Raw genomic sequence first — 14,914 nt, 5'->3', positions numbered from 1 at the left:
CCACCTAAACTATGTTTACTCTACTTCCAGTTACCCGACATAAACTCCAGCATAATAATAATATTAGTGGGGGGGAAAAGTGAGAATGATGAATAAAAGTTACATGCATTTCCCTCCTTGTACACGAGGTGACGCCAGGGGACGCCTCTATTTTGATACATTTTGAGCTTTGAGGCGGTTTATTATATAGTCTGACTTAATCTATTTTTATATACTGTATTGTTTTCACTCCATATCATATTAAAATGGTGTAGTACAAGAGGCTGGGTTCAAAATAACGGTAGAGCATTTTCTTTTGTCCCAGTCGCCACTTTTGCATGGATCTCTCTAAAAGAGCCTCAAATACCAGAGGAAACTGCTTGTTGGTTTGGCAACGGCCGCGAGATGGCGCTGCAGCATAGAGCCGACAACAGTGTTGCCAGATTTTGCGAGAGAAACAAGCAACGAGATCTATGAAAACAAGCCCAAATGAGCACACATAAAGACAACTATTTGAAAATAGCCGATTTACAATCTCTTATAGATCTTCTATTTTCAAAAATAAATCTAGAAAAAGATTGTAATATTTCTGAAACCTTTTAAATACACTCACTCATCTTGTCCCTGGCACAACATCTTTTCGGATGGGAGTCCGTGGAGAAATGCACATTAGTTTTGGCGGTCCTTGATATGAAAATGTGTGAGTTTTCTGATGCCACTTAAACGGCATCAGAAAACAAGTCAAAATAAGTACGGAAGCGAATAGATGCCATAATTAAAATGAAATGGCAAATTCGAAAATGTAATTGAAATAAGAGAAATGCTTTTTAATCTTAAGGAAATTAACGCATTATTTTGTGACAAAAATAAATGTAAAATGCAATAGCGGTTAATCTTTAATTATGGCGAGTGCTGCTCATTCTATGACGGAATTAAGACGATAAATAAAAGATCATTTGATTTTCAATTTTCAAAAAATAAGCAGCTATACACTTTAGAAACAAGCCCAAAAAAACGCAACTCGCAAGCAACTTTACAGAAAAACAAGCCCAAAGTCGCTTATAATAATCGGACATGGCAACGCTGCTGGACAACTGTAAACAAACCCCATGAGTGGCATTCTTTTTAATAAAGTAAATGTACTGACTTAATCAAAGTCAGATTTGTTTTTACGAACAAAAGAGCATTTCAAATGTCTTTATTTAGTGGTAGTGACAAAAGTAAAATGGAGCTCACATTTATATCACATTCTAGTTTTACTAAAATAAACAGCACAACGTTATGGTTAGCCATCTTTTTTCCCCTACACCACATGGATGTTTTGTGTACACACTACATTGAAGCTCCGTTCCGTCAGCAACGATAGGACATCCGGTTTTTGAGCTGGCAACAATAAGGTTTCCGGTTGCCTTCAAAATAAGATCACGAAATTGTAATGTTTTTTAAAAGACACAAATCTATTTTAAAAATACATTTATGATGTGTGTCTTTTAAATGGCGCATACTAGAACACTTCTAATTGCCAGTTTTTTTTTTAAAAGACACACATTTATTGAAAAAATACATTTATGATGTATGTCTTTTAAAAAACTAGAGCAGTGGTTCTCAAACTTTTTCATGTCAAGGACCCCCAAATTGATATATATTTGTATTATATTATTGTATCGTATTATTATTTGTATTATATTTGAAATATAAATATATCTTGTGCCAGGGACCCCCAGAAGAGAAGATTTGTGTTGCAAATGAAAAAGTTCCAAAGAATTTCAAGATTTTTCAAAAATGTAAAAAAATAGCAGATCTACAAGCTCGCAGCACGGCACGAAGTGACGCGCTGCGAGCTTGTAGATCTGCTATATTTAAAAAAGCGAACTTATAAATGGATAAAGTGGTTAACTACTTTTGCTGGGGACCCCCTGGAACCATCCCAAAGACCCCTGGGGGTCCCCGGACCCCACTTTGAGAACCAATGTAGGCCTACTATAGCACTTCTAAGTGAGGTTGTTCCAGATTTAAATTGGCTATTGATCCCCATTAAATGTGCACAGTTTCTGATCCTGTTTTGCACTTGGATATTGTGTTCATTTGTGTGTGTTAGATATTTGTATTTTCTTTTTGAAAATTATTATGATACAATATTGTTTATTTGCAGGAGCAAAAGAACAATGATAAAAGCAACAATGAATATGCTACAAATAATAATAGTAGATGCAGTGCAGGTAAGATAAATACAAAAAAAGTATAGGGTTTATTAAGTTGATCTCACCTATTTAAAAAATAAAATACAATACAAATAAGAATGTAATCAGAAAAATACATTTAAAACGTATATTATTTAACGACATACATACAACATGGACACAGTATAAAAAGAAAAGATTAAAGACATATTGGTAGATTTGTAGTGTATGTGCTGTTCCATAACTGAGCGCCCCTGAACTTGATAGAAAAAAAAATGGTGGGCCGCCCAGTGCGGCCAGAGGTCAGAAAAGTGCCCCTAAGCCGGACGGGTGTGAAATAAAAAGTGGCGGGCCGTCCAGTAAGGTCAGAGGTCAGAAAAGTGCCACTTTTAGACAATAGTGGGCGCTGCACAGGAGACGGCTCCGCGAGGCAACACTTTGAATATACGCACGCGTTCAGGGAGACTTCCTCTACGACACCACACTCTCCGCTAAGCCGGACGGGGCTCAAACAAAATGTGGCGGGCCGTCCAGGGAGGTCAGAGGTCAGAAAAGTGCCAAAAAGTGCCGCTTTCAGACAATAGTGGGCGCTGCACAGGAGACGGCTCCGCGAGGCAACACTTTGAACGTACGCACGAGTTCAGGGAGACCTCCTCTACAATACCACACTCTCGGATAAGCCCGAGAGGTGTAAAAAAAAGTGTGGCGGACCGTCCAGTGAGGTCAGAGGTCAGAAAAGTGCCAAAAATTGCCGCTTTCAGACAATAGTGGGCGCTGCACAGGAGACGGCTCCGCGAGGCAACACTTTGGACATACGCACGCGTTCAGGCAGACCTCCTCTACAATACCACACTCTCGGATAAGCCCGAGAGGTGTAAAAAAAAGTGTGGCGGACCGTCCAGTGAGGTCAGAGGTCAGAAAAGTGCCAAAAAGTGCCGCTTTCAGACAATAGTGGGCGCTGCACAGGAGACGGCTCCGCGAGGTAACACTTTGGACATACACACGCGTTCAGGGAGACCTCCTCTAAAATACCACACTCTCGGATAAGCCCGAGAGGTGTAAAAAAAAGTGTGGCGGACCGTCCAGTGAGGTCAGAGGTCAGAAAAGTGCCAAAAAGTGCCGCTTTCAGACAATAGTGGGCGCTGCACAGGAGACGGCTCCGCGAGGCAACACTTTGGACATACGCACGCGTTCAGGGAGACCTCCTCTACAATACCACACTCTCCGCTAAGCGGGAGAGGTGTAAAAAAAAGTGTGGCGGGCCGTCCAGTGAGGTCAGAGGTCAGAAAAGTGCCACTTTTAGACAATAGTGGGCGCTGCACAGGAGACGGCTCCGCGAGGCAACACTTTGAACATACGCACGCGTTCAGGGAGACCTCCTCTACAATACCACACTCTCGGATAAGCCCGAGAGGTGTAAAAAAAAGTGTGGCGGACCGTTCAGTGAGGTCAGAGGTCAGAAAAGTGCCAAAAAGTGCCGCTTTCAGACAATAGTGGGCGCTGCACAGGAGACGGCTCCGCGAGGCAACACTTTGGACATACGCACGCGTTCAGGGAGACCTCCTCTACAATACCACACTCTCCGCTAAGCGGGAGAGGTGTAAAAAAAAGTGTGGCGGGCCGTCCAGTGAGGTCAGAGGTCAGAAAAGTGCCACTTTTAGACAATAGTGGGCGCTGCACAGGAGACGGCTCCGCGAGGCAACACTTTGGACATACGCACACGTTCAGGGAGACCTCCTCTACAATACTACACTCTCGGATAAGCCCGAGAGGTGTAAAAAAAAGTTTGGCGGACCGTCCAGTGAGGTCAGGGGTCAGAAAAGGGTCATTTTCAGTGCATAGCCTTTACAAATTGGACGCTGGACACGAGACAGCTATTTGCTGTGGCACTTGTGACATACGCACAAGGTTTATCATACCTGCCATTCCATCTGTACTTTAATTTTATTTCTGTTATCTATAATTTTATTTCTACTACATTACATCAGTATTGTTACTTGTTACTGACATATTTTGTTTGGTTGTGTTAGCACAGTGTTTGTAGAAACAGGTCTCAACATTTCACTGCTTGTACCTGTATTGAGTAAGTGACAAATAAATCCCTCTTGATTCTTGTTCAGATTAGTTCCAGAGTTCTCTTTAAAAATGTCACACATTTTGAAATGGCTCCACATCCATTGCCTGATTGATATTAAGTTGGTAGGTACACATGATGTAATAGACATGCCACTAAAAGTATGCACTTAAAAGTTTATTTTCATTCATTATTTATATTCTTTATAATTGTGAATGTTAAAAATTGTGGAAAGTTGAGCAGAACATATTTTTGCAACTGTGTCCAAGATGCCTTTTTGTGACACTTCAAGTGGCTGCACTATGAGTTGTGACATGTTCTTTCTAGATGGTACGGCCTGGTCACCACATTGAGTACAAATAGTGACCAAGATTTTTCAGGCAAAGCAGGTCATTTCCAAGGAAAGGAGCCCCAAGTGTGTCATCCACAAAGCTGTTTAATATGTGGCACACGTTTGTCATAGAAAATTGCCGAGACACTAATGACACCACCTGAGTGTTGGCAACATTGAGTTTCTCAAGCGCTTTTTTAAACAATGCTGGGGACTGCGCTGCTGCTGCTGCTGCTAGCCGTGTGTGACATTTTTGGAAAGCAGATGTCTGTTTTAGAAATGTTAGTATTGGTAATGGTATGGCTTCACACATATTGTGATTTGGTCTTTCATTGCAAAAAAACACATCCACATCATGGCCAATATCTTCCAAATTGTCCTCTATTGTGATGCCAGCATTAAGTGGTGCATCATTACATTTCACATAGAAATAAATGTACCCATGTGGTTTTGCCACTTGCAATGCATTTGCTGGTTGGAGGATCTTTATATTTGTATCATCTGCTTTAATTACAACATTGTCATAAAGCAAATGTGCCCAGAGGTGTCCGGTTTTGGCCACAGAGCCTACATGACAAATGATTGAGCCCACTCTTGTCTGAAAGCGGCACTTTTCTGACCTCTGACCTCACTGGACGGCCCGCCACATTTTGTTTGAGCCCCGCCTGGCTTAGCGGAGAGTGTGGTGTCGTAGAGGAGGTCTCCCTGAACGCGTGCGTATGTCCAAAGTGTTGCCTCGCGGAGCCGTCTCCTGTGCAGCGCCCACTATTGTCTGAAAGCGGCAATTTTTGGCACTTTTCTGACCTCTGACCTCACTGGACGGTCCGCCACACTTTTTTTTTACACCTCTCGGGCTTATCCGAGAGTGTGGTATTGTAGAGGAGGTCTCCCTGAACGCGTGCGTATGTCCAAAGTGTTGCCTCGCGGAGCCGTCTCCTGTGCAGCGCCCACTATTGTCTAAAAGTGGCACTTTTCTGACCTCTGACCTCACTGGACGGCCCGCCACACTTTTTTTTACACCTCTCCCGCTTAGCGGAGAGTGTGGTATTGTAGAGGAGGTCTCCCTGAACGCGTTCGTATGTTCAAAGTGTTGCCTCGCTGAGCCGTCTCCTGTGCAGCGCCCACTATTGTCTAAAAGTGGCACTTTTCTGACCTCTGACCTCACTGGACGGCCCGCCACACTTTTTTTTACACCTCTCCCGCTTAGCGGAGAGTGTGGTATTGTAGAGGAGGTCTCCCTGAACGCGTGCGTATGTCCAAAGTGTTGCCTCGCAGAGCCGTCTCCTGTGCAGCGCCCACTATTGTCTGAAAGCGGCACTTTTTGCCACTTTTCTGACCTCTGACCTCACTGGACGGTCCGCCACACTTTTTTTTACACCTCTCGGGCTTATCCGAGAGTGTGGTATTGTAGAGGAGGTCTCCCTGAACGCGTGCGTATGTCCAAAGTGTTGCCTCGCGGAGCCGTCTCCTGTGCAGCGCCCACTATTGTCTGAAAGCGGCAATTTTTGGCACTTTTCTGACCTCTGACCTCACTGGACGGTCCGCCACACTTTTTTTTACACCTCTCGGGCTTATCCGAGAGTGTGGTATTGTAGAGGAGGTCTCCCTGAACGCGTGCGTATGTCCAAAGTGTTGCCTCGCGGAGCCGTCTCCTGTGCAGCGCCCACTATTGTCTAAAAGTGGCACTTTTCTGACCTCTGACCTCACTGGACGGCCCGCCACACTTTTTTTTACACCTCTCGGGCTTATCCGAGAGTGTGGTATTGTAGAGGAGGTCTCCCTGAACGCGTGCGTATGTCCAAAGTGTTGCCTCGCGGAGCCGTCTCCTGTGCAGCGCCCACTATTGTCTGAAAGCGGCAATTTTTGGCACTTTTCTGACCTCTGACCTCACTGGACGGTCCGCCACACTTTTTTTTACACCTCTCGGGCTTATCCGAGAGTGTGGTATTGTAGAGGAGGTCTCCCTGAACGCGTGCGTATGTCCAAAGTGTTGCCTCGCGGAGCCGTCTCCTGTGCAGCGCCCACTATTGTCTAAAAGTGGCACTTTTCTGACCTCTGACCTCACTGGACGGCCCGCCACACTTTTTTTTACACCTCTCCCGCTTAGCGGAGAGTGTGGTATTGTAGAGGAGGTCTCCCTGAACGCGTGCGTATGTCCAAAGTGTTGCCTCGCGGAGCCGTCTCCTGTGCAGCGCCCACTATTGTCTGAAAGCGGCACTTTTTGCCACTTTTCTGACCTCTGACCTCACTGGACGGTCCGCCACACTTTTTTTTACACCTCTCGGGCTTATCCGAGAGTGTGGTATTGTAGAGGAGGTCTCCCTGAACGCGTGCGTATGTCCAAAGTGTTGCCTCGCGGAGCCGTCTCCTGTGCAGCGCCCACTATTGTCTAAAAGTGGCACTTTTCTGACCTCTGACCTCACTGGACGGCCCGCCACACTTTTTTTTACACCTCTCCCGCTTAGCGGAGAGTGTGGTATTGTAGAGGAGGTCTCCCTGAACGCGTGCGTATGTTCAAAGTGTTGCCTCGCTGAGCCGTCTCCTGTGCAGCGCCCACTATTGTCTAAAAGTGGCACTTTTCTGACCTCTGACCTCACTGGACGGCCCGCCACACTTTTTTTTACACCTCTCCCGCTTAGCGGAGAGTGTGGTATTGTAGAGGAGGTCTCCCTGAACGCGTGCGTATGTCCAAAGTGTTGCCTCGCGGAGCCGTCTCCTGTCCAGTGTCCAATTTGTATAGGCTATGCATTCCTTTGAACAGCATTTATCCATTTATATAAATTATTAATGTTTTAAATCCCTTTTTGTTACACAGAAACATAATATGTGTTGTATAGAAACATAATATGTCGTTTAAATGCTTAATTTATAGTTTTAATGTGCAAATTAACCGTTTTTCAATGGCTCCTTTTTGCTCTAGAGGGTACTCTTATTCTGAAGAGATCGTCCACCGGAAGTCTTATTGTTGCCACCTTATCGTTGCTGACGGAACACAGCTCTACATAGAGCTCTAGTCTTTCTGTCTGTCAGAGTCGTTGATTTAACTGTTTTGGTCATTATCGATTGATTGATTGATTGAATGCTTTATTCCAAATGTTCACTTAATGTTCACCGGTAAGTTAACGTTACATTCTTACAGAATTAAGATGTTTTCAGCCACAAATGACGTTACAGTACTACTATCATAGATGTATTTGATCGAGTCTGACTTTTACTTGTCAAAATGTCAAAATCGATTAAAAAAACAAAACAAAACATCTATAGTCTTGATCCAAGGTACAGACTGAACCAAAACAAACTAAACAAAACAAAACAAAACTGACATCTAAATTTGCATCTAATTTTTGCAGATGAATTCATCTTTAAAGTACCTAACTTATTCTCGCTTGTACTCACGTATGTGTCTGTCTGTCTGTCTGTCTGTCTGTGTGTGTGTGTGTGTGTGTGTGTGTGTGTGTGTGTGTGTGTGTGTGTGTGTGTGTGTGTCTGTCTGTCTGTCTGTCTGTCTGTCTGTCTGTCTGTCTGTCTGTCTGTCTGTCTGTCTGTGTGTTACTGTGTTACTGTGTGTACTCTAAGCAGGGTTGCAAAGCCTGAGATTCACTGTGTGTAGAGTGACAGTCTTGGTTCTTCTATTGTCATAATTGGTGAGAGGAGGATGTCTCTCAGAGTATTGACAGTGGATGTAGCAGATAGAGGAACTCAGAGATGCAGAATGGGCCCGGGCTTGATGTCAACACTTGGACTGAACCTGGGCTCCCCTCTGCTGCTGTCTGTTCCTGGGGGGTCCTGTCTATGCACCGCCTGGCCCAGACCAGACCTGGCCGAGGGCTTCCTTCAGATCAGCTGGACGTGCGTCTCTCCCAGCCTCCTCATCCCTCAGCCTCCCACGCTGCACACCCTGAACCCCAGCCAGCTGACACCTGTAACCTGCCCCAAGGTGAAGAGCATCGGGGTCACCGTGGTTTTGCAGAGTGCCGAGTTCAGGAAACACGCGCCGAGACACTTTGTTAACGAACTTGTGAAAGATCTGCTGAAAGGCCTGTATGTTCACAAGAATTATGTGATAAATGTTGGGGATTTTGATACAGAGATCAAATATGTCATTGTCGAAAGAATCCACCCTGATACTGAAGATGCTGGATTGATCACCCCCAAGACCGGTGTGGAGATCGTTGGCACTCACACCCTGAGGCACTACAAAGGTCAACTACAGAACCAACCCAGTGTTCCATTGGGGGGCATGGAGGAGGTCAGTAGCTGAAAAAAAAAACATTTCCGTAGTTAAAATTAGAGCCCAACCGATATATTGGTGTGTGTGTGTGTGTGTGTGTGTTCTTTCAAACATTTTCAAAAATAGCAGATCTACAAGCTCACAACACGTTGTGTAGCGTTGTTCAATAGCATCAGTAATCGAGGGTCTGTGGCTCTCCACAATCGAGACAGGCATCGTATCCAAAAATCTGCCTTCGGTCGGGCTCTAGCTAAATTAGACATTTGTGATGTGATTGTGCACTATAGCCAACATGTTTGTGTTTTTAATTTTTTTCTTCTTTTGATGATCGTTGTAGGTGAGGTCATCCCTGAGAGAAATGCTCCAGGTTCCACTCCTCTATCCAGCTACTCTAGTATCTCTGGGGTTGTCCTGCCCCAGAGGTGTGCTGCTGGTCGGGCCTCCAGGTGTGGGGAAGACCCTATTGGTCCACAGCGTGGTGGCGGAAGTTGGAGCCAGCCTGGTTGTAGTCAAAGGACCTGAGGTAGCAATAATGTCAATGAAACTTTATGTTTGTTTTGTTTTTTTTTACCAAGGGAAATCAGTGTAGTAAAATGTAGCATAATGAGCTTTACTTATAATGTATGGATCTTTTTTATTTATTTATGTTTTTTATTGAATCTGCTTACTAGTGTTGACCTCTAGGAGAAGAATGTCTTATCTTATACCTAGAAACCTGGAAAGGCCTTCTTTGCAACCTTATTTTTAACCCATTAAGACCGGGAACGCATCTGTGTCATTTTAGATTTCTTTGGCTATTCAAAAATAGCAGATATACAAGCTCATGTGCCGCGCGATGAGCTTGTAGATCTGCTATTTTAGAAAAATCGTGAAAACTTTTTTTTTAAAATTTCTTTCAAAAAACTGGATTTAGAAAACATTTTTAGAATCGGCCTCAGGTCTTAATGTGTTAAACCAGCAGTAAACATTTGATAATATATTGTTTTTTTAGGTGGTGGGGTCACGACCAGGCGAGAGTGAGGAGAGATTGCGGGCCGTGTTCGAGAGAGCACGGGCTGCAGCAGAAGAGGGTCCATGTGTTCTGTTCCTAGACGAGTTGGACTCGCTGTGTCCAAGAAGAACAGGCTCGTCGGCGCCAGAGAACCGCCTGGTTGCACAGCTCCTCACCCTAATGGACGGGATGAACCCATCCGATGGCTTCCTTATCGTTGGAGCTACCAACCAGCCTGACAGCTTGGACCCAGCATTACGCAGGCCTGGACGATTTGACAGAGAGGTATGACGACCATTAGCTTCAGTGATGTCCTGGTTTTGTGTCATGACTATAGTAAGTGATATGTGTCTTGATATGATATAGTAAGTCATTTGTCTTGTGTTTTCTTTAGGTCATCATAGGCGCTCCAACCCTGCAGCAGAGGAAGGCTATCCTCTCTGTTCTATGTAAGCGGATGCCCTTGTGTCCCTTTGTAGATATGGCAGACCTTGCAAAGAGGACCACGGGCTATGTGGGAGCAGACCTCAGTGCCTTGTGCAGGGAAGCTGCCATGCATGCTGTTCGGCACAGCTCACAGGTACTGTAACTACAACATAAAACGAGTCAAATGTGTGCACAGTTGAGCTGTGTTTTCATCACACTCTGGTGGACACATTCCCCTTGGGGGACGAAGTCTAAAAGTCTATACGATGTCATTTGCAGACAGAGTGACATACTACACATACATAAACAATATAATGTATAGTTGTGGCTCAACTGATGACACATGAAACATAACAGCCAGTTAGCCGACAACTTGCAGTTGGCAAGTGGAGAACTACAGAGTGGGATGCAGCTGGTAACATCTGCAATCTTTCGGACGGATTGTATTTTTGTAAGATAGTAATGTATCAAATATGATGGTTTTGAATCATAGTATGACCTAAATGTACTTGTTAGCCAGCTAACAAGATGATACATTGACAGTTTGTGCCTTTGTTCATCAAACGAGCCACAACCATCACATTTTCTGCCAGACAAATCTTCTGCTTGTGTCTGGTGTGAACCCTGAGTGCTTTTAGAACGTTTCCAAACAGGAATGCAGTGAATGTTTAGAAGAAAGCACTCAGACTGAGATTCAGTGTCCTTGTAGTGAATTTGCCTGTTGAGTTTAGGCCCATTGCAATCATTGACAATAGATTTCAGACAAATAACCAAATGGTTTAATGAACAAATGTTTATCATATTGTCTCCCTGCTTATTTCAGATTTCAAGACCGCAGACAGTAAATATGAAGCACTTTGAGGACGCTTTGAAGACCGTACGTCCCTCGTGCCTTAGGAGCAGTCTTGGGAGAACCGAGCTGGTGCCAATCTCTTGGGAGCAGATAGGAGGTCTAGACGAGGTCAAACTCAAACTCAGACAGGTACACAAGTGCTGTCATAAACTGTAGCATGCTATTTGGATTACACAACTCCTAAAAACGAGCTTCTTGTGTCTGCATTGCAAAATGATTTAACAATGGAAGCCAAAGTGTAATATTTGTACCTCCTGTAATGACGATCACATGTAAACACAATTACATCTTCTCTGTGTACATCAAGAGTATTGAGTGGCCGATGAAGTATCCTGAGGCGTTTGTTCGTCTGGGCCTGAGTCGGCCCAGGGGAGTGCTGCTGTACGGACCCCCGGGTTGTGCTAAGACCACCCTGGTCAGGGCTGCAGCCGCCTCTTCCCACTGTACCTTCCTGTCTGTCAGCGGGGCTGACCTCTACTCTCCTTACGTAGGAGACTCAGAGAAGGCTCTAGCTCAGGTACAGAAACACCATCTTCCTGTTATTGAGAGTACAATAGTGTTGATTTTGACAGCAAATTTTGATTTAGTTTTAGTCATAGTCTTTTGAATAAAATTCCATTTTGTTTTAGTCATATTTTAGTCATCTGAAATGTTTATTTTTTGTCTAATTATTTGTCTATATTGAATATCATAAGATTATAGTCGACTAAATCTACAGTTGATTTAGTCGACTAAAATGTATTTTGGCGGTGCCTTGATGGCGTCATAATGGTTGATTTTACACTCGGTTGCATGCTGAAAATAGCCAATCTACAAGCTCACAACGCTTCGCAGCGTGACGCGTTGTGAGCTTGTAGATCTACTATTTTCAGCATGCATACCCTAGCGCAACCAACCATGAACATTTTAGTCTAGTTTTTATTTGTTGAAGAAATTGTCAATATATTTAGTCTTAGTTTTAGTCATCATAGCTTAGTTTTTATTTAGTTTTCGGCAGTGAAAAAAGGTAGTCGAACATTTTTCGTCACAGTTTTAGTCGACGAAATCAACACTGGAATACAATACCTCATGAATGCCCTCCATGTATTTGGCTGTACGTTCCCGACATAAAGGCCTATGTCTGTCCGTCCGTCTGTGTCTTTTTCTCTTATGTGAGTAGCTGTTCCGCCAGGCAAGGGCCTGCACTCCGTGCATCCTGTTCCTGGATGAGATTGACTCTCTGATTGGCTCAGACAGTCAGACGTCTCACAGCGTGCAGACACGGCTCCTCTCTGTGCTTCTAAATGAGTTGGATGGGGTTGGTCTCAAAACCCTGGAGAGGAGAGGGACAGGAAAGGTTCTCCAGGTAGAGGGGGCAGAGGAGTGCCACGCAGAAAAACAGGTGATAGAGGAAAACATGTGCATTTTAAATCACAATATTATCTCAACTATAATATAATCTCATCTATATACAGTTTAATTTATACTCCATTGTACGACAAAGTATAATATGGCTTAAGTTTTTTAACATGCATGTATCATTTTGCTGCCAGTTGGAGTACCTTGAGGTATGCAACAAAGACGTGATGATAGTAGCTGCCACTAACCGACCAGACTCCTTAGACAGCGCCCTCCTCAGGCCTGGGAGACTAGACCACATAATCTATGTCCCTCCACCTGATCAACAGGTAAATCATGCATCCAGTGTGTTTGAATTATGATGCTATTTCTCATTTTAAAACTTAAAGCTTGTCTATCTCAAGATGTGACATAGTTGTACAGTTATGCCCGGGACACACAGACAGACATACACACACATAGGTTTCGTGAATTCATCCCCCATAACTCGGGCGCCGCCCGACCAAGCGGCCTCAAACTTGATGTATGTGTCTCATATGACCCGGGGGGGTGTGCAGTGGACGGATTGTATTTTTGTAAGATAGTAATGTATCAAATATGATGCAGCAATTCGCCACTCAGCGCATATGGCTATCCCAGGGTCTGCTGAGGATGCGCCGCGTCTCTGTAAGTTTGGGGAAGTGTATGCATCGGCTTCCCTGATTGGCCAATCCGACCTGTCAGCTTCAGGGATTGGTGAAGTTTTGCATTATGTTTATGCCACTTAGCCAGTACCCCACTGGCTAAACCTCAACCGTCGTCTTAACTAATTGGCCGGAGATTAGCTGTTCACGCACGGACAGACGGATGGACGGCCACGCCCTCGGTCCGGCGGAGACAATAAGTACGAGAGCTGTGATCATAGTGAAGGAAGCGAACAAAAGCGGCGGCACGAAGAAAAATGCGATACACGTGGAGCTGACAGAGTGACAGGTACACCGAGTACATCAGATAACAGGAATATTGCACAATGGGTGGGGGCGTGTATGCCCAACTTGCATTGTTCCCGACTTGCATGGCCCCGAGTAGGCCTGGTGCCGGTCAAATATACAGTATTATATAAAATACACACACCTATATTATGTATGAGCCACCAGACAAGCTCCTGTAGAGTTGCAATTCAAATCAATGCACATTTCCATGGACAATTACTGTATATCAAGTATGAACACAGCGTTGTTGTTGTTTTAAACCACAAAACCACAGTGGGTCAGCGTTCAAACCTCTTGGCCCTTCGAGACTTTGACTCTCTTGCTTTGTCTCCTTAACTTCAAATGTAATAACATAAGAGAAAATGCGTGACCATGTTTGTGTTTGTGCTTACTCAGGCTCGTCTGGCCGTCTTGAAGGTGTGCACAGAGACGATGCCTCTGGCTGCTGATGTATGTCTGGAGCAGCTGGCAGATCAGACTGAGCTTTACTCTGGAGCTGACCTGGAGAATCTGTGTAAAGAGGTAATGTGTAGCAAAACATATGTTATTAACACCTGTCTTCAAGGTAATCAAGCTTCTAGCAATATCCCCTGTGTTGTAAAATGGCAAAGAGCGAAAGGCTTAAATGTGAATGTTGTTGTGTGTGATATGTTTACTTGTAACACTGTTTTTCTTTGTCTTTTTTTCAGGCTGCTCTATTGACCCTGCAAGAAGAGAGCATGGAGGCCTCAACTATTAAACACCAATACTTTCTTACATCTCTCAAGAGGATGCGCCCCTCTCTCACTGTAAAACAGATCCAAATGTACCAAACACCATTGAGATGACTATTGGCAATAATAATTATTTTTTTTATCATTTAAACTTTCTAATTCGGATTTGAGTCAAATGCTCATGATGTGGAAATAAAACAATGTGAACAAAACATATCCTGCTGTATGTGTTGCTTGTTTGCTCTCTGTTATTTACAGTCCATCAAATCCATTGAAAGTTAAATTAAGGGTTTCAGTTTTATTTGACATTATTACTTACGAATTGACCTTTCCAAGAGATTGTTATTTTTAAAAATGTATAAGAATCAATCATGAAGGCAGTGCAGCACCACAGGTTGGTTAGTTTGTATAGAATATGACCACAAGAGGGCACTGGATCTCAATACATCAAGTAATTTGTGTGTGTACAGTATGTGCCATACTTGGTCTAGTATAGTGATTCTCAACGTGGGGGTCCAGGCAGGGACCAAGCCCCCAGAGCCGCGGTAGAACAGTGAAGCTGCCTGGTGGTAAAATCTGAGAATGCACTACTTCCGCATTTAAAATGCTACTGCACCTGCTCACGACCCAATATTGGTGTTTTCGGCAGACTCATAAGCATAGACCCAATGGACCCAATTTTATACTTCCGGCAGACTTCCGGGTGCTTCAAAACGCCACTGAGCAACTTTCATTGAAATTAATAGGTGGGGGCCGGGCAGTCCGCCCTCTAGATATATTATAACTCTATGGCAGGGACCCCCAGAGGGGGTAAATAATGCAACCAC

General features: G+C 44.1%; 1 protein-coding gene across 3 annotated transcripts; it reads left to right on the top strand.

The window, feature by feature from the left end:
- Window positions 1–7,551: 7,551 nt before the first annotated feature.
- On the top strand, window positions 7,552–14,246 carry afg2b (AFG2 AAA ATPase homolog B). 3 transcript variants are annotated; one of them, XM_084058820.1, is made up of 11 exons: window positions 7,552–7,678; window positions 8,144–8,501; window positions 9,133–9,318; window positions 9,787–10,071; window positions 10,181–10,366; window positions 11,036–11,194; window positions 11,373–11,582; window positions 12,225–12,446; window positions 12,598–12,732; window positions 13,771–13,896; window positions 14,064–14,246. In XM_084058820.1, the coding sequence occupies exons 2-11, from the start codon at window positions 8,220–8,222 to the stop codon at window positions 14,199–14,201; spliced, it is 1,929 nt and encodes a 642-aa protein (XP_083914946.1). In that variant the 5' UTR covers window positions 7,552–7,678; window positions 8,144–8,219; the 3' UTR covers window positions 14,202–14,246. The 3 variants fall into 3 exon arrangements, with proteins under 3 accessions (XP_083914946.1, XP_083914944.1, XP_083914945.1); XM_084058818.1 differs by having other exon boundaries at window positions 8,144–8,813; XM_084058819.1 differs by having other exon boundaries at window positions 7,568–7,678; window positions 8,141–8,813.
- The last annotated feature ends 668 nt before the right edge of the window (window positions 14,247–14,914 follow it).

This window comes from Gymnoscopelus microlampas (genome assembly GCF_963454915.1).
Source record: "Gymnoscopelus microlampas genome assembly, chromosome: 1".
Lineage (NCBI taxonomy): Eukaryota > Metazoa > Chordata > Actinopteri > Myctophiformes > Myctophidae > Gymnoscopelus > Gymnoscopelus microlampas.
The sequence above is the reverse complement of the archived record's forward strand: the minus strand, read 5'-3'. Positions and strand labels throughout refer to the sequence as shown.

Excerpts from the sequence above, each read along its gene's own strand:
- afg2b (XM_084058818.1), top strand. The coding sequence starts at position 8,220 with ATGTCTCTCAGAGTATTGACAGTGGATGTAGCAGATAGAGGAACTCAG. Across the intron at positions 12,733-13,770 it reads TCCCTCCACCTGATCAACAG|GCTCGTCTGGCCGTCTTGAA; the intron begins GTAAATCATGCA and ends GTGCTTACTCAG. Across the intron at positions 13,897-14,063 it reads TGGAGAATCTGTGTAAAGAG|GCTGCTCTATTGACCCTGCA; the intron begins GTAATGTGTAGC and ends TCTTTTTTTCAG.